The sequence below is a fragment of the Ascidiella aspersa genome, chromosome 6 (assembly GCF_963924565.1).
Source record: "Ascidiella aspersa chromosome 6, kaAscAspe10.2, whole genome shotgun sequence".
Taxonomy (NCBI): Eukaryota; Metazoa; Chordata; class Ascidiacea; order Phlebobranchia; family Ascidiidae; genus Ascidiella; species Ascidiella aspersa.
The window spans coordinates 4,874,706-4,897,178 of record NC_139452.1 but is presented as its reverse complement, the minus strand read 5'-3'; the positions used below and the strand labels follow the sequence as shown (position 1 = coordinate 4,897,178).

Genomic DNA, 22,473 nt, shown 5'->3' with positions numbered 1-22,473 from the left:
TGTAATTTTCCCATAAACAATGTATAATTGCAACCTTCTGTCATTCTACCATAATGATATATGGCCCTGCGGGATTTACACACTGTTTGGAGGTGTGAAGGAAAGCACTAAATTGACTAAATGGTATTTCGGAGATTTGCAACAAAATGCTGCGTCTGCTACTATATGGCGCAAGGGTTAAACTATTGGCTAGCTTGGCCATTCTTTGTCTGCTGTTACAACCAAGTAGGCTATACATTCGCTAACAGGATTTCTTGAATATACATTTCTAATCAGGCCACACTTCTTTGTCTTGTTATCAACTCATTTCATTCAGGAAGGGATCTGTTTTAGACAGCGAAAGATGTGCGCTTATAACCGTGACCATCAAACATTTGTTTATAATGTATTTTTTAAATGATAAAAAATATGCACATTCACCGTTTTCGAATACCGATAGCAATGCTTTTCATGTATTGTAGGTAAAAAAAACATAACTTCAAGTGGTATGAACGAACACAGGAACCACGGCTGCTATTGTAAAAAAGACAGTTTTGCTTGCAAAGCCCAACACTAAATCATAAACAACACAATTTTCGCTAGAGGCATTAAAACTTTTTCAGTTGGCTGCGTTTTAGTTTTAATATTACCATCTGCGCAAAAAAAGCAAGACAAGGCTAGAAAAACAGACATACCCAGTCGTGAGGCCTTCCGATCATACCGGGACCGCCGCTGTACCAACTGAGCTAGCTATACTGGCTCAGAAGGGAGAACGTCGAGAAGCAACCCTACAATAGAAGTGGGTGGTCCAAACCCAGGCCTTGGCCCACGAAGCACTTTTGAATTATTGCAATGCGGACCCTAAGGGTTAAAAGAAATAGAGGTTTTACTGTGACTTTAGGCTAACGCTCTGACCCTTTTCAAGTTTAATTTCAGCCAAATTGATCTGGGTGAAACCTTTTTTGCGAAACGATAACGTCTTTGTAATTTAACGGTTGTATAGTATGCAACATCTCTGTTAAAATTATAGTTGGATACGTACGGTTTCCGCGAACATTCCGCTCTTATAAAAGGCAATCTTCTAAATTTAAAGCTAAATTGTTAAATACGCAAAAATTTCGCGCTTCGCGCGCACCATTTTTCCCAGTCTGACAACACTTGATTCCATTTGCGCACAACGTCGACGATAGCAGCAGAAGTTTTTGACGATGCTTTGCAACGTCATTTTTAAACATTTCATGACCAGTTTAAACAAAAATCGTTGATAAAACCCTAGAACGCATGCAGCGTTAATATGTATGTGTCCCGCCAAGAATATACAAGAAATATTGTGGCTTGTGATGCTGTACACCTTGGACCATCCTGGAATAGAACCATTGCATAACCAGCGGTCCTGAGTTCCCCACTGCAGGCTAGTTGTTTTTCTAGCCTGACTGGTTTCGGTAAGCCTTTCCGAATGCTTCTTGTGGACTAGGCTGTATATGTAGGTCAGTTGCATATTGTCAGATATTAGGATTTGTTTTACGTTTTTTAAAATCGAGCAACTAGGCTACGCTTCGAGCGAATGTAGTTCACATTTCAAGCAAGTAGGTTATAAGCAATGCAGTAGAATATATAAGTCTTCTTGCATTTTTATCAACGGTGTCAAACAATTATAAAGACCTGGGCCTATATCAAAGGCGCTTGGGTTAGTAATGCCTCTGGTCCCGTCCACTGATATACCGGCATCATCCTCACCTACTCCTCACGATTCCCCGAGGTTTGGTCCCGACAATCCCCGTCGCTCGAAGAGACAACGTCTACAGCCGAGGAGGTTTCGGCTACGGTGTTTTGGGTGGACAATAATTTAAAAGGGGAGGTGTTGTGGAACGCAACCGCGCTATTCCCGAGCACGCGGTTCGAGGCATTCTTGTGTTATTTTAATTGCTATGCGTTGTTTGTGTGTACGCGTTTGATTTGTGCCTACTGCAGGAATGTAATTGGTGTGTTTGCAATTACTTTGGTGGGCCTATAAAAGGCTGTTCACTTACTATTAAGTTACCATTCCATTTTACTGATTTCGACTAAATACAACCTAAGTTACAACAAGCAAAAAAAATAAGTTACAACAAGCAAATTGTGCTTATTTGGACTCTGTAAAGAAGCAAGGCGCAAACGTGATTGAAAACACAACAATTTCTATCACCTTTCAAGGGAAATTTGGCCCTCTATAATTCTCATGTCCAAAACCTCATTTTCCAACGATTTGGATGAATTCAACGAACGCATCTTCTTCCACTTCGCTAAAAACTGTTAGATGGCCGGTAGCACCAGTGTGTTTGTTGTTCAACGTTCCCAAAGGAATGTTGTGCATTTTGCTTGCTTTCTCTAACGACATAGACCTTTTCTGAACCGCCCCCATCGCTGTTGACAATGTTTGACTCGAATAGGCTGTATAGTTTCGTGATCCAAGTGATCGTTTGTATGCACGAACTATGTTTTACAGTGCTTATCAATAATCTAGTTCATAAAATATGATGAATTATTGGATGTATTTTTATGCTGAAAAAAAAAATTAAACTTCCGTATGCATATCATTTGCATGGTCAACGAAAGTACCACTAAGGTATGACGATTCTAAAGTAGGACATTATTTATCAATGATACTTTAATGCAACAACAACACGTATAGGCTACTTTGAAAAGCATTAAAAACGTATTGATGTCGCCAAAAAAGTAGGTGGGGCTACTTGGAAACACTCTTCGAAGTTAATCACATCAAAATAAAAAGATGACCCACTTTAGTAATTTTTAGATAATGAACGGTATTCTCAACATAAACCCAGTTTTGAATTATCTTTCGTGTGCTAATACAATTCTTAGCATTTCACTGAAAAAAATAGATCAAAACCTCTTTTACTTTTCGAGATCCAACTAAAAGTTTCCAGACTACTTACTAAGTACCAAATGTTGATAAAAGTCACGTGGTGCAGTTTCAGTATCAAAGCAGTCCTTACTGTCAACATAGAAATCTTGTTTTAAAATATTCGGAAAGAGCGGGTATTGAAGTCTATTTCATGAAATTTTCAGGGAAAACCGATTTATATTGTGTATTTTACAGACCTTAATGTATGGTGCAATGGATTTTTTAGATTAGCGTTCAAAGTCAGAGTGCTGTTCAAAGTAGCCCCTCATGGTACCTAAGCAAGTCCCAAAAATGTGTGTTGTAGAATTTCCTGGCCGTTTTTGTTAAAATCGGTTTAGTCCGAAGGCGCCTAATTTACGTCGAATTTTTCAGTGTCTGTAATTAAAAAATAAGGTTTTGATCAATTTATGACGTCATCCGTGATTTTTTTTATGGCACCTTAAAACTCAAAATCGTGGAGATGCCCCTGCAGGCCTCCACCCTATAAGTGGATTTATATATTCAAATATTTGATTTAAGCGGGTGCGGAGTTGGAGCCGGACTCGAGACTCAAAAGAGTCCGTTAAAGGCGAATGTTAAACTTGGGAGACTGACTGGTTTGTTTTTAGGTGTAGGCTAGTAGGAATCAAGATGTTTTAAACCAGGGGTCGTATGGCTCGCGAGACATATATGGCTCTTTTTATCAAAGCTATCATTTCTCATTCTCAGCCTGATCTCAAATAAAACTGCACTCGGCCATGGCCGATATCCTAACTTTATATTTCCCTATTACACATAGTAGCAAAATTTTCGGCGCTTTCTATTTTCCTTTCTGTTATCCCGTTTAAAGGAATCTCCCAATATCCAGGGTACTGGATCGTTCTTTGATGTAACAATTTAACCTATACAGCTGGGTTGGAATGCAATTAACGCTCAAAAGGTTTAAACGGTGTTCTTATGAGTTTTTACCGAACCAGTCGACCGCAATCAAAAGTTGGCTCCAACTGGTATATTTAAACATTTATCTAATAAAACTTCGAACTTTTCGTACTAAAGAGAGGGAGTTAGTGACAGTCTAATGCAGGGATCGGCAACCTACGGCCCGCGGGCCGGATCTGGCCCGCCGATGAAATTCATCCGGCCCGCCGCCTCTTTGACAAACTAGGCACGATTCCATTTCAAATACTTTTTAACTATTTTAACTACCTAAGTGTGAAAAATTTTCGCGCTTCGCGCGAATGATCGATTTCCATTCGGTTTGTTTACGTTTTGACGCTGTCTTTTGAAATATAGATCAGCGCTTCTTTACCGTTGTGCCGTGGAAGGCTGCCAAGTGCGCCGCGGATAAACGGAAAACGTATTCACAAATATTGGACATATATTTTTTTATTAGTTTTTATTGTCGGCAATGTAGGCTAATAATGCAAACTTGCAAGAAATGGCGTTATGCCAAAATAAAATCGCGCTCGCTTCGCTCGCCAGGTGTGCCCGAACTTTAAAAGGTTGACAAACACTCAACTAGATTAACAAATTTTATTGCGTTTCAGTAGTTTTATTACACTTTTCATTAGTAGTATGGATGACGATGTGTGGACTCGGATTTTAAACCAAACAAACGCATTTTATTCGCGCTTTGCGCCAATACTTTATTACTGCCCCCTTAAATGTAATTAAAAACGTTTTAGGCGCAAAAAAGATCCGAGGTCCGCCACGGTAGTTTTAACATTTTCACAACATAATTCTTAGTTAACATTTTGTGCGGCCCGCAGAGACCTTTCTGAGGTTGGTTTTGGCCCGCGACTACAAAAAGGTTGCCGACCCCTGGTCTAATGTATTATCTGGAGTTTACTTAGTCTTCCTTTTTAGTGAAGTTTAAGAAATCAGTTAACAGTTGCTTGTTGAAATCAAGATTGTGCCATACATTTTTAAAATGTAAGATTTTCACTGTCTTTTAGCATGATAAACTAACAGTTTTTAATCTTTATTTTTTACAGTCACAAACATATTTCAGCTGGCGAGCACAGAACTAAAAAAGTTATTACTGATATTTAATGGACCAAAACGTTTTATTAGCATAAAAAAGAAGGTGGACAGTATATAAACTTGAACACTGGTAACCGGACACGTAAAACACCATAACCACGCTCGTTTGCAATCAAACAGGGACATTTCAATGGAGCACACATCGCTTATTGAATTGGCGCGGGGCTAGCCAAGTGACTCAAACAAAGTAAATGGGAGGAAAGGCATTAATATCCACCACCACCATACTCTTGCCCGGATCCATAACTGCTCCTGTTGTTATAACCACCGCCGCCGCCTAAACACACAAAATGGTCAAACTTTTGTTTGAGTTCTAGTCTCCAAAGTGTTACATCAAAGAGTGAAAGTGAACATAAGGGTAAAATGAGATAAGTAATTAACTTAAAATTATTACCATACAAATTTAACTTTGAAAATTAAAAAAACTTTTCTAAATACCATATCTTAATTTTCATGGTAAACAAAAAAAATAAGTTCTAATCAAAAGTACAACAAAAAAATTAAATAAATAATTTGCTGAGTAAAAAAGTTTTTTTTTAAATATTATAGTATAAAAACCAAGTTAATTAAAAGCTGAGTTAATATTGGATTGCTTGTTGTCGTTTAAGCTCATTTTAATTAATTTAAGTCTGCCAGAATTTTTTTGAAAAAACAAGGTTTTTCAAAACCTTTTCAATCTAAAAACCAAAACAAAGACATTTTGGCATCACTGATTTTCTTAATTTATAGTTATCTACCTCTTCCGCCTCCATATCCCCTCTGACCACGATCATCGTTGTAGCGCCCACCACCGCCTCCGTAACCTCCCCCGCCTCCGTAACCTCCACCGCCTCCGTAACCTCCACCGCCTCCGTAACCTCCACCGCCACCTCCTCGACCACCGCCGCCGCCGCCGCCTCCTCGACGATCCGTTGCTTCTCTTACGGTCAAGTTACGTCCCATAAACTCTACTTCGTGCAATTCTTTTATGGCTTCTTTTGCTCCACTAGCATTGCTGAATGTGACAAAGCCAAAACCTCTGGCTCGACCAGTATCTCGATCCTGGATAATTACGGCATCGTCAACGTCACCACATTTTGAAAAGTATTCTCGGAGCTCATCTTGTTCACATTGGAATGACAAATTTCCGACAAAGAGTTTAGTCATTTTTTTATTCTTGTGCTTGAGAATTTAAACCTGCAAAATGAAAACATTTCACTTACTTTCTATAAACACTCGATTGAATTCCTTTTTTGCCAATATCCTACGCCAAAATACTGCAATGCATACACATGATAAATATTTTTACAGAGTAAAACAAAAATATTTTATAACCACACTGGCATGTTTTTTTCGGCAGCATTTCACGCTAAAGATTTTTGGTTTTGTTAGGCACTGGAAAATTTCCAGTGTTGTGATAAGTAATGGCAATTTTTCTTGTTGGCATTAAATTTATTCGTAAGCAGTAGGTACTAGGTAGTCATATATATTTTGTTACATTTCTGTGGAAAAAGAAATCGCAAGCTACATTAACAAATTTCTAGTCTTCTTTTGATTAGGGTTGTTCAAAGCAGGATCCCAGCAGATTCCATAACTTTAGAATCCTACTTTAGTTTTATTTAACTATTTTGACGCATTTTGTTTGGGGGATAGATTAATTGTAATGGTCTACAGTCACAGCACTAAATCTCACATTTATATATCAAGAAGTCCAACCGGAACTTTATAAACCTGTTTTGGGTCGATTTTAATTTTTTTCTATAAAGAGTTGCTGGTTTTTTTAATAGGGGCTACATTACATAACTTAAGATCAAATGACTTACAATTCAAAGATTATACCCTACATTTATTGAATCACATTTTTAGATTTAACACAACTTATATTGTATTTAAACCGGAACTTTAAGAATCGATTTTGTAAATAAATTTATTTTTGACTAACATGATCTATGACGCTGTCAAATAATGCACTGCAAAAATACAATGTTACTATTGCCAGTAATGCATAATCAATACTTTACAATTACGCTGAGCGTAACCTTTCTGAATATTGGCCGAAAGTTGTACTTTAGTAATCCTGTAGCACACATTGTCAAAATGCCAGCATATTTTAGAACTAAGAGTACGCCACTAAGGAACTTACAAACCCTGCATCTGGTTTTACATGTTGGTTGCTCGTCCAATAACGCTTGATTGAAATTTATTAGGATTATTAAATAACACAAAGTACTACATCCCCACATTGAAAACAAACCCTGAAAATGTGTCGCTACAGCAATAGGCCTTCACCCAACTGTTCCACTAGTGTATGTAAAATAACGCGCAACTATCTGCGGTGAGACGAAAATTATCCGAAGTCAGTAGTGGCAGATATTAAAATGGATTCCCATTTAAGGATTCAATATTCTACTTTGAACCTCCCTACTTTTGACCCTTGCTAAAAAAAAGTGTTTTAGGAGATAGAGCTCAAAACATATTTTTGGTGAAAATTGTTTTGTGAGACAGGTTAGACCAGGGGTCAGCAATTATTTTTAGCCGCGCACCGCATGAGAAACCTAAAATGTTGTGGCAGGCCACTATAACAAAAAATTGAAGCCGCAAGAAGAGACGGCAACCCGATTGAGCTTTGAGAATAGTTTGACCACATTTTGGGCAAAACTTAGCAATTCGTACCCTAAGCTTAATAAAATTATATGCCATGCTCTTGCCTTTCCCATCAATATATCGTTATGAATGTGGGTTTTAACAATGGTACTTTTGAAGACAATGCAGCGCAGTGTCTTGGATATTCAATATGACATGCGGCTGGCTCTTTCCACCACTCTACTAGCAATTAAGACATTATCAGAGCAAAAACAAACTCAACCATCACATTAATTTAATATGTAATAACTAATTAATGTACTATCATATTTATTGCATGTTGTATTTATATCATTCTAACCACAGGTTACTGTATAAACCAGGGGTCGGCAACCTTTTTCTAGTTGCGGGCCAAAACCAAACTCAGATAAGTCTCTGCGGGCCGCACAAAATACTAACTAAGAATTGTGTTATTAAAATGGTAGAACAACTTTTAATCAGGCAGGCCTCGGATCTTTTTTTGCACGTAAAACCGTGTTTAATTACATTTACGGAGGCAGTAAAACGTATTGGTGCAGAGCGAAAAAAAACACGTTTGTTTGGTTTAAAATTCAAGTTCACACGTCCGTCATCCACACTACTAGGGATGTTCAAAGCAGAATATTGAATCCTTGGATTCGAATCCAATTCTGTCGTTTATTTTTAGGGTAATTGGAACCGATATAAATCCTAACATTTAATTAGGCTCATTTATGGGCGGTCTTTCACTTATGTACGTGGAAAGTTATGCAAAAAACAAAACAAAACCGCACACCACAACTCATATTGTTTGGGTTAGTGTTTGAGCGAGGGTTGGTCAAGTATTATTATGTTTATTATTAATAATAACGCTTGACCAACCCTCACCCTAACCCTAACCCAAACAGTATGCCTTGTGGTATGCGGTATTTGAGGTCCGTTTTTTTTATTATTAATTTATACGTTCATAACTGAAGATGCGCCCATTTATGTTCTGTAATATTGCTTCTGCAATCGTACAAGACCATCTTGTATCAAAGTCAGGACCCTTATTTGTTTTTATTTAAAAAAATGTGCATGCATTTTTATTGGTAGAATTAATATAATTAAGTTTTTACGCTGTGAAGCGCGAATAAAGCAACTCAAGCAACGACTTTCACATGGTTGGTACTACTTTTTTCTTTATATTACTCAAATTCGACAATCTTTTTTATCTTTTTTAAAGTTTTGCTATGTTGCCGAATACCCGGGATTATAAAAAAAATTTCCCGGGATTCGGGATTGTTAATTCGCGGGAAATCCCGTCGAAACATTCCCGGAGAGGAACCCTAGTTATGACTAGATTCGTCCCAGGAAAGAGTGCTTACGATAGAACCAAACACATAGAAACTCAGCCTTGTTTTCGCTTAGCCGATGTATTTTAAGGAAAAAAAGGGGTGGGCCGATTTAAGCTGCTTGGCGGCCTAATCCGTCCCGCGTGCTATATGTTGCCCTGGACGTCTGTGTTCGTCCCAACTCCATAATTTAGTGGTCGCCAAAACTCTGCGATACCTACACCCAAGATGCTGTGAAATTTTCACTGTATTTTGCGCCACATGGTGTTGCAGGATCAGTCTGGAAAGTATGGCACATCTCGATGAGATCTTGCAGGTGCACAGCCCCCCCAAAAATGGGTGACCGGGGCAACAAAGGTCAGAAAAGTGCGACTCAGGTGCACCTCATGATTTTCAGATGCACTTTATATTGCACTGTGATCCGCAAATAAGGGTGAACTAGTTTCACGGTCCATTATGATGACTGCATCATCAACATTGCCAAACTTACAAAAACATTCCATTAAATCTTCCTGGGTGCAGTTAAACAACAAATTTCCAACAAACAGTTTAATATTTGCCATTTTTTTAGTTTTACCAAAATCAGAAATCTGAATAAAAAAGATTTGCGGTCATTTTTACAGTATGAAGGTAATTATGAATAAAATAGTGGTAACTGATAGAAGGCACTCTAAAACTTTTTAAACTTTCTTTCCAACAAAAAAACTCCTTTTACAAAACTAAATTGCATTCCAGACTGCATTCTGTGGCATATCAACACCATAGTTTTAACCCATTTGGCAACATGCACTTGGTGTGCACACCTAAATGTCGGAAAACAGTTAACTTAAGGTAAAAATTCAACCACCAGCTCACAGATTGCCTGCATTGTACAGAAAATTTGTCTACACTGTGCTGTTAATTACAGGAGAAAATGAAGTAGAAATGTTTAAAGTTTAATATTCATTTGATAACTTAAACTTAGGTTCATATTTGCCAGTGTTGTAATGACTTTAGTTAATGATCTAAAACAGAGGTCAACAAACTTTTATCATAAAATTTTAAATTGGGATTTTATTCTGAACATCACTACATATACATTATATATTTGTAGGTGGGAAATAAAACTTATTTTCCAGATGGCACTTGCACTTCCTCATGCTGTTATTCAGATAAGTTTTGAGTTTTTACACATACTCAATTGAAAATGCATTCCAAAAAATAACATACTTAACACAATTTTAGGCGCTGGTCCAGAATTCTACCACAACAAACATTATTTGAATTAGCGTTTGGTTGGTTAAGCAATAATATTAAATAATTTTGTGAGCATAATGGTTGGAGGTTGTAGTAAGACGTAATAAGAATATCAAAGCCCATACAGAAGATGTTGAAAATGAATAAAGAGTTATTCGAAACGTCCAAAATGATACTACTTCTGTATGGGCTTTAATATTAAATAATAAACATAATAATACTTGGTCCACCCTCAGCCAAACTAACCCAAATATTGACTGTACGTTGCTTTCATAATTGCTAAACAGTATTTTCTGCGGGTTTGTATTGCTAACAATATTTGGGTTAGGGCGAGAGTTAGCGTTTGAGTGTGTATGTACTATTATTATATTTATGCCTTACTTGAAATCCAAAATTTGACAAATCGTTTTCGTTACTATTAAAATAAAGACCAGCGCCGAGTTTAACAGCCCTATATATAATTTACTATACTTGAAATGGTTGCCTCATTCGGTTACAGGACATCCCCAGAGAACATTATTTGGCGAAAAACTTATTTTTGCTTTTTCCGCTTCCATTTTCCGAAGAAATGAGAAACGTGGTCGTCGATGCTTGACTGAATCTTGAATCCGTTACACTACCATCTTTGAAAAAATTCAGTAGTAGTACTCACCAGACAGCTATTTATATTTAAGCCCCCCCCCCCCCCCTCACATCAATAAACATTCAACTCTTAAAAAAATATATATTTAAAAAAATTTAATTTAAATATACCAGGGTTTGTTAGGGTGAAATAGTAGGTCTTACAGAGCGAGCTGCCTTGGTGATTTGTGTCGCTCAAGCTATCAGTAAACTTTTTGCCGCGTTTTATTTCTCTCGTTGATTATACAATGTCTCAAAACTAAAGTTACCACGTATGCCAACAAAGATTAACCGCACCATCTGGTGAAAGTGTATGCTTTTGTGTGGCGGTTGTTACATGAACGTATGTTACATGAACTGTGTGCTGAAGTTGTGCGGAAAATACTTTTACCCAAAGTCCATAGAAATAATAGAAGTTGTGCAACTCAGATTCATGCGCGCTCAAATGTTTCCCAAATCGCCTCAATTTACAATGGGCTCTTATGGGAGCAAAATCGAAAATCGTCGTTTTTAACTCTTTTTGGCAATTTTGTGAATTGTAACGACCCAATATACAAACGTATATGTATAATGAACGGAATGAAGTTGAAAAATGTTACATTTGTGTGCTATATTGCATAAATTTGGTTAGTGGCGTTCGAACGAAAAAATAGAAACTATAGGTTTAGGCATTTTCATTCCCAGTCTGGCGCTCGTGGAGTGCGGAGCGAAAGATGGCAAGCAGAGCAAGTTACGCTCAGGCAGTGAATAAAAATGCGGCCAGCTTTAAGAGGCCGAATTGCTTAAGTATGAGGACAGTTCATTTATTGAAAAGAGACGAAATTCTGAATCCTATAAAAAGTATGGACTATCCGCTGAAGAAATTAGTTGGGATTGCAGAAATGCGAGGCCAAAACGTCGACATAACTTGCACCAATAGACAAAATGTTTTAGAACTTTACACAAAGCTATGCGCAGAAGAATCAGTGAAATTTGTTAAACTATACGAAAATGACAAGATTAACATCGCAGTTGGCTGGGTGCCTATCCCTTTCCCCAGTGAACTCATAGCAGAGGAAAATGTGCTTGAGTGCATACAGTGCGAAAGGTACTCTGTTGTCTGTAATTGTTTTACTGTTAAGTCGCTACCTGAGGTTACCATGTGTAAAGCGTGTAGTAATACCCATTGCAAGTATAAGATAGTCAACTGTAGTTGCGGGAAAAAGCATTCCTGTCTTATGGGTCCCAATAAAGCGTTTAGATGTGATTGTGGCATGGAGTACGAGTGGTACATTGATATTGGTGTCGAACGCGTTTAAATAGTATTTTTATGTCTTTAAATATTATTTCACACAACGTTCAAGGTTTAAACATTGCTATGAAAAGAAAATCGATTTTTAATTTTTTACGTCGTAAAAAGTGTCACGTTGCCCTTTTGCAGGAAACCCATGGTAGTGCTAAGCACGAAAAGTTATGGTGTATGGAATGGGGAGGGGAAGCGTTTTGGGCGCACGGCACCTCAAGCAGTAGAGGGGTGGCAATACTAATCGACAAAAACTTATCCTATTCCGTCTCAGGCACACGGGTAGACCAAGAAGGTCGATACTTAATGGTTGAAATTACAATAAATGTAACCCCAATAGTAATTGTTAATGTTTACGCGCCGAATAAGGACGATCCAGAATTTTTCATCAATTTATTCGCCGTACTTGATAGCTTTTCCGATGCCCCAATAATCATGGGAGGGGACTTTAATCTAGTTCTGGACATTGTCCTAGATCAAAATGGAAGTAAAAACATCGTAACCGAAAAGCAAGAGAAAGTCTTTTGCAATATATGACACATTATAAACTAACAGATATTTTTGGCCACAAATTTCCAACTGTTAAAAAGTTCTCAAGGCTTCAGAAACTACCAGCGGCATCATCGCGTTTAGATTTATTTTTGATTGACGGATCTCTCGTCGAAAACGTTAAAAATGAATTCAGGATCTGAGGGGTACTAAACGACATTATCTCGCCTATGCAAAATGGTTTTATCCCAAAACGATACATAGGCACTAATATTCGTCTTTTGTTCGATATCATTGACTGCGCCGACTATTACGATATACCTGGCACGATACTGTCTTTAGACATGTTCAAGGCCTTTGACACGGTAAACTGGGACTTCATATATACAGCCTTAGCTGCTTTCGGGTTCGGGGGCAATATTATTAAATTGATCGAATGTTTTTACCAAAATCCTTCGTGCGTTATTGTTAACAACAACTTTTTATCAAAATCGTTTAACGTTGAACGTGGCGTACGCCAGGGAGATCCTCTCTCTCCAACTTTATTTGTCCTGTGCGTTGAATGCCTTGCCGAAACAGGGCCGCCAAAACGGCATCACAATAAATGGCAAAGAATTTAAAGTGTCCCTATTTGCTGACGACACTACAATATTTCTATCGGGTAGTGATCAGGATTTTGCAGAAGTCTTTCGGATTATCAATGACTTCGGCGAAATGTCAGGCTGCAAGGTCAACATGTCCAAATCAAACGCCTTTTTTATCGGAACAAATCGTGAATACTGTCACAAACTCATGGAACAAGTGGCCTTCTATGGCCATCAGGCACTATTAAATACTTAGGCGTTGAAATTCCCACTAGCTCGAGTAACGACGCCGATCTAATTGAAAAAAACTTCACACCACTTCTGAAAAAAATTAAAATAGTATCAAATATTTGGTCCGCGAGGGGTCTCTCTCTTCTCGGAAAAATAATAGTTATCAAGACCCTCATGATTCCAATCTTAACCTTTAAAATGAGTGTTGTCCCGGTTAATATACCCAAATGCTTTATCTCAAAAGGTACTTGTTTTATTTGTGTCCTGTTACGTGTCTATACTGGGAAAACGTGAGTGCGTGATTAAGTACTTAACTACGAATATTGTGTGTTTTTTTCCCGCGAGCAATTACTCTTTGGAGTGCACAAAAACGAACCGTGCAAAACATTTGTGAATTGTGTCCTTTTATGGCGCGTTATGTTATTTATCAAAGTAAATATGCCGACACTGTCCCGACTATGTTACGCTTTTTACTGTTGCTATCTTCCGAGCGATATTCGGCTTTAAAAAGAGGAAGTATGACAAAATACAAAAGTAAATGGTCGTTAGCTGCTTGAGAGCTTCACTATTTTGATTTGTTTTTCTTGTTCGTTTTTTTCGCTATCTATTTTATTAATAATAATAAAAAAAAATCATTGGTACATAAATGTAGAAATTGTTTTGTTTTCTATGTTCAGTTCACACCCTACTATGGACGAAGATAGGAAAGCGGCATTGGCAAGAAAAGTTTGGATACATCCAAACCAAGTAAAGTTTCCCTGAACTTTGCCAGTGATGCGTTCAAAAGAGCACCACAATTGAAAATTTAGTCGGCTAGGAGTCCTGGTTTCTTTTTTCATCTATGGACATTCAGTGCAACTGGCTGAGCCTTCCAGTTTGTGACTGGCCGCAAGATAAAGACTACCAAGTTGCAGAACATTTTGTAAATACTGTCAAGTTGTTAATGATGCTGCTGAGAGAATGGTCAAGTTAAACACTGATTACCCAGCAAACATTACTGATGATGCACAGCAGCATCTAACCTTCTGCAAGTCATAAAAGAACACCGGCGATAGTTTCCATCTTTTAGCTAATTTCCAATGCTTCTTTGTGTTGAATATGTGTATTTGTTGTTGATGTATTACAAATAACATTTTACAATACTATTTGTCACCGTTTAGTAACAATAGAGCTAGGGTTCCTCTCCAGGAAATTCCTGGGATTTCCCGCGAATTAGCAATCCCGAATCCCGGGAATTTTTTTTTATAACCCCGGGTATTCGGCAACCTAGCAAAACTTTAAAAATATTGCCGTTTTTGACTAATATAAAGAAAAAAAATAGTACCAACCATGTTAACGTTGTTGACTGAGTTGTTTTGTTTGCGCTTACCAGCGGAAAAACCTAATTAAATTTATTCTAACAAAAAATGCGTCACAAACAAGGGTCCTGACTCGTATTAGAGAAGGTCTGGCGCTCCTTCAGTTATGAACGTATAAATTAATAAAAAAAACGGTCTTTAGATACCGCTTACCACAACGCACTTACGTACGTAGAAAGTTATGCAAAAAACAAAAGAAAGAAATAGCGCATACCACAACGCATATTGTTTGGGTTAGAATGCGGGTGAGGGTGGGTCCAGCGGTATTAATAATCATAAACATAATAATACTTGACCCACCCTCACCCAAACGCTAACCCTCACCTTAACCCAAACAATGTGCGTTGTGGTATGCGCTATTTCTTTCTTTTGTTTTTTGCATAACTTTCTAAGTACGTAAGTGAAAGAACGCCCAAAAATGAGCTTAATAAAATGTTTGAAGCTAAAATAAAAAAAAATGCCAACATCAAAATGACGTAATTTTATGAATAATTTTTTCGTCGGGATCCCGGGAAGTTTCATTTTTCAATCCCGTTTCCCGGGAGTGAAAAAATCCGGGAAAAAGAGGAACCCTAAATAGAGCCAATTTAGCACGTTTTCGTAATAGGGGAATTCCCATATTTCGATGATTTAACTGCTAAACTTTGGGGGCTTTGAGGAGGGCGAAATCATGACCCAAGTTTAAATTTTTTTCGGTCAATCCTATTTTTAAGGTCCAAACTATGGAAAAAACTTTGATTAGCTAAACTTTTCAAAATCTGAACAACCCTAACCTGGGCCTATATCAAAGGCGCCTGGGTTAGTGATGACCTATATTCACGTTGCCAACTAAATTAGTCAGCCCGTTGTAGGGGAAACCAACTCGAAATGAAGGATTTAATAGTATTTTAACTACCTAAGCAAGTTCTAAAATGTTTGTAGAATTTCTTAGCCGTTTTTGTTAAAATCGATTTAGTCCGAAGGCCCCTAATTTACGTCTCACCAAACGGGTTAAATGTTTTCGCAGCAATTACTGAATAAATGCATATTTTCACACTGTCTGACAATTTTTCATTCTCTGTAATCAAAAAATAAAGTTTTGATTAATTTATGACGTCATCCGTGATTTTTTTATGGCACCTATAAGCTAAAAAACATGGGTATGCCCCTGCAGGCCTCCACCCTATAAGAGTCCGTTAAGGGCGAAAGTTAAACCTGGAAACTGATTGTACTGTTTTTAGGTGTAGCCGAAATCCAGCTCCAGATGTTTTAAACCGAATTTGCAGCCCTGATGAAAAAGTTTTAAAACAATTGTTGTTCAGATCGGGAATGAAGTTTAATTTTTTCTTTTTGCTTCATGACAACCGTGTGATATTAGAGTGCAATAAAAGTCTCAGTTGCAGTTGCTTGTCGAAATCAAGATTGTGCCGGGATTCATTTTTAAAATGTAAGATATTTAACGTCTTTTAGCATGATAAACTAACCATTTTTAATCCTTATTTTTTTACAGTCAAAAACATATTTCAGCTGGCGAGCACAGAACTAAAAAAGTTATTACTGATATTTAATGGACCAAAACGTTTTATTAGCATAAAAAAGAAGGTGGACAGTATATAAACTTGAACACTGGTAACCGGACACGTAAAACACCATAACCACGCTCGTTTGCAATCAAACAGGGACATTTCAATGGAGCACACATCGCTTATTGAATTGGCGCGGGGCTAGCCAAGTGACTCAAACAAAGTAAATAGGAGGAAAAGCATTAATATCCACCACCACCATACTCTTGCCCGGATCCATAACTGCTCCTGTTGTTATAACCACGGCCGCCGCCTAAACACAAAAAAATGGTGACATTAGTGAAACTCTTGTTTTGAAATGGCAAGACTTCAGTCATTTGGGCAAAGTTGCTTGATTTGACTTAGTCTTTTGGACAAATGACTTGGGTTGAAATGAAGTGTTTTCTTTTTTATAAAATTGAGCTATTTATTAAAATTTTTGCAAATAAAACAAATTGCTTGCTTTAATTGTGGTTTTTATTATTTTTTAGTTTAGGTATTGTTCATAATCGTCAACAGAGAAAAATTCTAAAAGTTAACGTTTAATTTTTATGACAACGACAGGACTTGGAAGTTGACTTGCTCCAGTAATGACTTGACTTGCGCAACTGATGACTTGGTATTAATTCAAAGAGACTGGACTTGGACTGTAAATTATTTTACAAGTGACTTGACTGGGAAATAAGTCATTCAAAAATGACTTGATTACAACACTGCCATTTGAATCTCTAAGTGTTAAATCAAAGAGTGAAGAGGTAAAATACGATAATAATTAACTTAAAATTATTACCATACAAATTTAATTTTTCAAATTTTTCAAAAGTGCACCAAAATATTTAAATAAATGTTTTGCCGAGTAAAAAAGTTTTTTGTTAAATATTATAACAAAAAAACATTTGCAGACTGAAAACCAAGTTAATTAAAGGCCTAGTTTATATTGGATAGCTTGTAGTCGTCGTTTTAAACTAATTTAAATTAAACATAAGACTTTTCAAAACATTTAACCTGAAAATTGAAAAACAAAGACTTTTTGGCAAGCCTGATTTTTTTTAATTAGTTATCTACCTCTTCCGCCTCCATATCCCTTATAACCACGATCGTCCTCATTGTAGCGTCCACCACCACCGCCTCCTCCGTAACCTCGATTGCCTCCGTAACCACCGCCTCCATAACCGCCACCTCCTCGACCACCACCGCCGCCGCCTCCTCCTCGACGATCCGTTGCTTCTCTTACGGTCAAGTTACGTCCCATAAACTCTACTTCGTGTAATGTTTCCTTGGCTTTTTCTGCTTCACCAGCTTCTCTGAATGTGACAAAGCCAAAACCTCTTGGTTGATTGGTATCCCGATCATAGATAATTACAGCTTCTTCAACTGCACCAAATTTTGAAAACTCATCTCGGAGCGTATCTTGGCTACAGTCGTATGACAAATTTCCGACAAAGAGTTTAGTCATTTTTTTATTCTTGTGTTTGAGAATTTAAACCTGCAACATAAAAACATTTCACTTAATTTGTATACACTCAACTGCATTGCTTTTTGCACATTTCCTAGGCCAAAATACTGCAAAATATACCCCAGAAAAATATTTTTTCAGTGTTAAACGGAAATATTTTAGAACCACAATGGCATGGTTTTACGGCAGCATTTCACACCAAGATCTTTGGCTATAGGCACTAGAAAGTAATCAGGTCTATACATTTATTCAAGACTTTGTTTAAGATCAGACTAGCGTTTAATAGCGCGGGCAATTTTTCTTGTGACGGCATTACATTTATAATTGAAAGCAGTAGGTAGCAATATATATTTTGTTTTTTTATCTTCTTTTGACTAGGGATATTGAAAGTAGAATCCCAGTGGTTTCTAGAACTGGGGGTTTTAAATCTAGAATAATGGATACTAGTATATTTTTATAAAGTACTACTTCCCTACATGGAAAACAAGTACTTTAAATGAGTTGCTACAGCGACAGGCCTTCATCCAAACTTTTCACCTGTGTATTGAATTAGGCATAACTATTTATAGCAGGGGTTCCCAACCTGTGGTACGCGTACCACTAGTGGTACACGAAGGTTGTTCAGGTGGAGCTTCCGTTTTTTTCACAAAAACCTGGATTCACAACGTTATATTTTGTTTATCTGGTTTTGTTGGGAACACACAATAAGACCTAAAAAGCAATAATACCCAAAGCAGAAAAATCTATAAAACCACAGTATTAAAATCAACGACATTATAAAGCTAAACGCAGTGATTATCCGCTACAGAATAAGAACTTAATCGTCGGAATAAGACATAAATATTTAGGTAAAGACCTAAATTCGTAGGAATAAGGCATAAAAGGCCAAAATAACGCCCAAAACTGTAGGAAGAGGTTATGGGACGATCGGGGGCCATGGGTCTGGCATCGGCCGTTATGGTGTCGCGGTATGGGCGCCATAGTTTGAATGGGGCCGCTGTTTTCGCAGCGGATTTTTTGGGTTGTTTAGGGTTATTGGTGGGTAATGGGTGGGGTTATAAATCGGTTGGTGGTGAAATTATAAGGGGAGTTAGTGATGTACTTCGGGGCGGGGTTTGAGGTTAGCTAAAATGTTGTATAGGCCTGATTCTGTCCATTTAGGTGTTATTCCGACGATTTAGGTCTTAGTCCGATATTTTTTGTATTGCGACTATTAGGTATTAGTGCTATTTTGGTCCTATTCCGAAGTGCGTTTTATTCCAACGAAGATGTTGTTCTTATTTTGGTCTTATGCCTGGACCTCGACTGCATTCCATAATTTGTGGCCGCCAAAGATTTACACCTAAATTTATTTTGGCTGAAATCCTACGCCAAAATAGGACAATATATACGCCAAAAACGGCTATTTTTCTTAGTTAATTCACCAGGCCGGCGATATTTCACGCCAAATGACGTCACTGGCGTAGTTTTGGGCAACCATTCCACGCCAGAGATCTCTGGCGGGAAGGCAGTGGAATGCAATCAGGTGCCTGGAGTACGTTTTGTTTACAAAAAGATCCGAAGCCCATTTATTGTAACGTAACTATCCCCGTTGTTTCGTATCATTACGATTTTCAAACTACAGGTCATGTCATTTGTCAACAAGAAGCACAGTTACTTTGAAAAGCCGTACAAAGCTGTGGGACAGTGGGTGGTAATTATGTCAAATGATCGCTCTTGATAGATAGCATCTACTGTTTTATAGCTTAATCTACAAGTAGCGTTAAATAATGCTAGTTGTAAGCTAAAACTACATAAACATATGATTTAGTACAGTGTGTCCAAGTGGTACGAGAAAGTTAAAAGGTTGGGAACCCCTGATTTATAGCGAGGCGAAAAAAATTATATTGGCTCCAATTACCCAAAATATCTGGCAGAATTGGACACAGATTTAACATTAAGGGTAGATTTTCTACTTTAAACATCCCTACTTTTAGCCCTTGCTAAGAAAGTATTTTATGAGATATAGCTTAAACATATGTTGGGTAATAATCGTTTTGTGACCCAATTGCATTCCATTATTTGTGGCCTCCAAAACAATGTGATACATACACTAAAAATGCTATTTTCCATGGTTTTATTTTGCCAGTTGGCATTGTAGGCTTGATCTGAAAAGTATGGGACATATCGGAGAGATCTTGCAGGTGCATGGTCGAAAAACCCCGGGTGACCGGTGCAACAAAGATCAAAAAAGAACTCCAGTACAATTAATGATTTTCAGATGCACTTTGTATTGCTTACATTGCACTGTAAGCGTATGTCATTGTGATTAGTTAAGGGTGCATAAGCGTTTTATATATTTAGGGTGCAGTTCAGATTTTTTTTTGGGTGCACCTTTCAAAGGTTAAAAGCAACTTGTGGGTGGCCTTGCCACACTTTCCACTGTTGTCACCAGCATGGTTTCAGGTGGCATTCCACATTGCAATTTCCCACTCAACGCGCAAAACTTTCGTTGCGCTAACGGTTTTCAGTATAATACTCCATTTTCCGCCGTCCAAATTTTACAAATAACGTTATTACAAATTTGGGTAGAAATGTGATTACAGTCGCGCAATTTCAAGCTGCAAAATCGTCTCCCCTGCGTAAAATCTAAGCTTTCCAACCTGGAATGCAATCAACATGTCAGGCCTTTTATAGTTAATTTACCTTCTTATTTTGAACCAATTAATTAACCAACAAGATTTTATTGTCAAGCTAATCTGAAAAAATAGTTTACCAAAACAATTTTCATTGTATTTTTTTACGGATTTACAGATTTAGTGCATAAATCTTTAAACATAGAAAGAGTAGTTTTAATACTTTCAATACGAGTAGACAATTCAAGCTGAATAATATATTTAGTTAAACAAAGTTTTTACAAAAAAGTAAACACTGTTTTTGGCGCTTGTCTAGATTCCTAACACATTTTCGTCTGGGGGTTTAAGTTGCTAGTTAACCGTATTTGGTTTAAGGTGAAAGTTAGGGGGCTGGTCTAAAATCCTACCACAACGCACAATATGTGGGTTAAGGCCCGTTTACACTACAGCTGCACTGGGCGTGAAATTGTTTTCACTACAGCTGCAGTGAGCTGCGCTGGGCGTAAAAATCGCTCCAAACGTAACGTGTTTCTATAGCTGCACTGGGCTTCAGTTTAGCAAAGCGTGAAAATCGGGCGCTCTTTCACTATTGTACGTGAAAAGTTATGCAAAAAAAAAAAAAATAATAATACCGCATACCACAACGCATATTGTTTGGGTTAGGGTTAGCGTTTGGGTGGGTCAAGTAATATTATGTTTACTCACCCTCAACCAAACGCTTACCCGCACCCTACCCAAACAATATGCGTTATGGTATGCGGCATTTAAAGAAAAAAAAAATTTTATTAATTTTTACGTACAATAGTGAAAGAGCGCCAAAATCGCTCCAAAGCGTATTTTTAAGCTAGCTGCAGCTGCTGCACGGGGCTTGAGTTTAGCAAAGCTTGAAACGCTCGCCACAATAGAATTTAAATGCAAATTACGCTTTGCTCAGCTCAGTGCAGCTGTAATGTAAACGGGCCTTAAGGGTGGGTGAAGTATTATTATTATACCAATTTCAACATATTTATTCTTTCCCTGCAATTTCAAACTTAACAACTCGTTTCGTTAAAAATAAATTTGGTAGGATTCTAGACTAGCGCCCTGTTTTTATTCCGTTGCAATTTGATTTAAAAAAAACAAGTGGTGGATTCTTGACCAGCGACATTCTGTAAGGGCGGAAAAAGGCCTCTAACCTAGTTCCTGGATAAATAGAGACTTATTTTAGTCTCCTAATTGTGGCTAAGTGTTAAAATATCCTTTAAGAACTACTACTTACCAAAACCCGTCGCACCAGAAGATCCGAAATTTTGTAAAGACAGTGTTCAGAAAGCTCATCCGATAAATCACAAAACACGAGGATGAGTGGACATAGAAATCAAAAATATTTATTAATGGGCCTTGTAGAATAACCTCATTGACCAGGCACCATAATAGAAGCAAACTTTCTTAGCTGTTTCTCCACACATTCTATTAATATTATTGCCTCGGACTGGTGTAAAATTATCGAGTCAGACATGACCGTGGGACGAGGGTGCTTCAAATTTTCTAAATAATTTTTCGGAAAAATATTGAGACAAGTGCAACACATTGCAAATTAAAAGTACTATAAAATGTTATTAAGTAAATGAGGTAATAATTTGGAAAAGACAACATGTATTTTGGTACAAGACCGTTTTCCTGCCAAGAATTCACCAGTAGTGTCAATTTTGTTTTAGTGAACCTGAATCAGTTTTATAAACACGGGTTTTTAAAACAGGGAGTCGAAACGAGCCCATGGGCAGTTTTTTTGCACCCCTTTCGGTATAATTTTGCTTAAACTGAGACAGAACCCAAAGATTTATTTATTAAGGGACTGTAGCAAATCTTCGGTGGTTACTCTAACCTTAACCGAACCAGAAATGGTCAAAAAGCGCCCTACTTTAGCATGAAGGCACAACATTAAACCATGGCGCAGTTTTTATTTTTTTATTTTGCCAACAGACCATCAACATATACCGAAGTCTGTTTAATAACCTACAATGGTTCACATTTTGATCAGGCTTCATATTTTAATATGTAAGTAGGAGCCGATAAAATGCCCTTGAGAGAGAAATTTACTGGTTATAGGCTACAAGATAACTGCAAACGGCGTGTGTGACGTAACATAGAGGGTCGCGTTGCACTTCCGGCCTTCGCAACAAAAGTGCGTCGCTGTTTTGTTTATGGGTTCGAGGTGGCGGAGGGATACTGGAATGCTTAAAAAACGGGCGCGGATGAAT

The 22,473-nt window shown here is 37.6% G+C and overlaps 1 protein-coding gene across 1 annotated transcript in view; it reads right to left on the bottom strand.

The window, feature by feature from the left end:
• The window catches only part of LOC146139299 (uncharacterized), a 28,399-nt gene extending 6,854 nt beyond the window's left edge, over window positions 1-21,545 (bottom strand). Inside the window, exons 1-5 of the mRNA XM_083392388.1 lie at window positions 21,492-21,545; window positions 17,228-17,648; window positions 6,907-6,962; window positions 5,644-6,067; window positions 5,135-5,183 (exon numbers count right to left, since the gene is read on the bottom strand). Of these exons, the coding sequence (XP_083248514.1) occupies window positions 5,135-5,183; window positions 5,644-6,067; window positions 6,907-6,962; window positions 17,228-17,618 (920 nt within the window). The 5' untranslated portion in view covers window positions 17,619-17,648; window positions 21,492-21,545. The remainder of the gene's footprint in view (window positions 1-5,134; window positions 5,184-5,643; window positions 6,068-6,906; window positions 6,963-17,227; window positions 17,649-21,491) is intronic.
• Window positions 21,546-22,473: the final 928 nt, after the last annotated feature.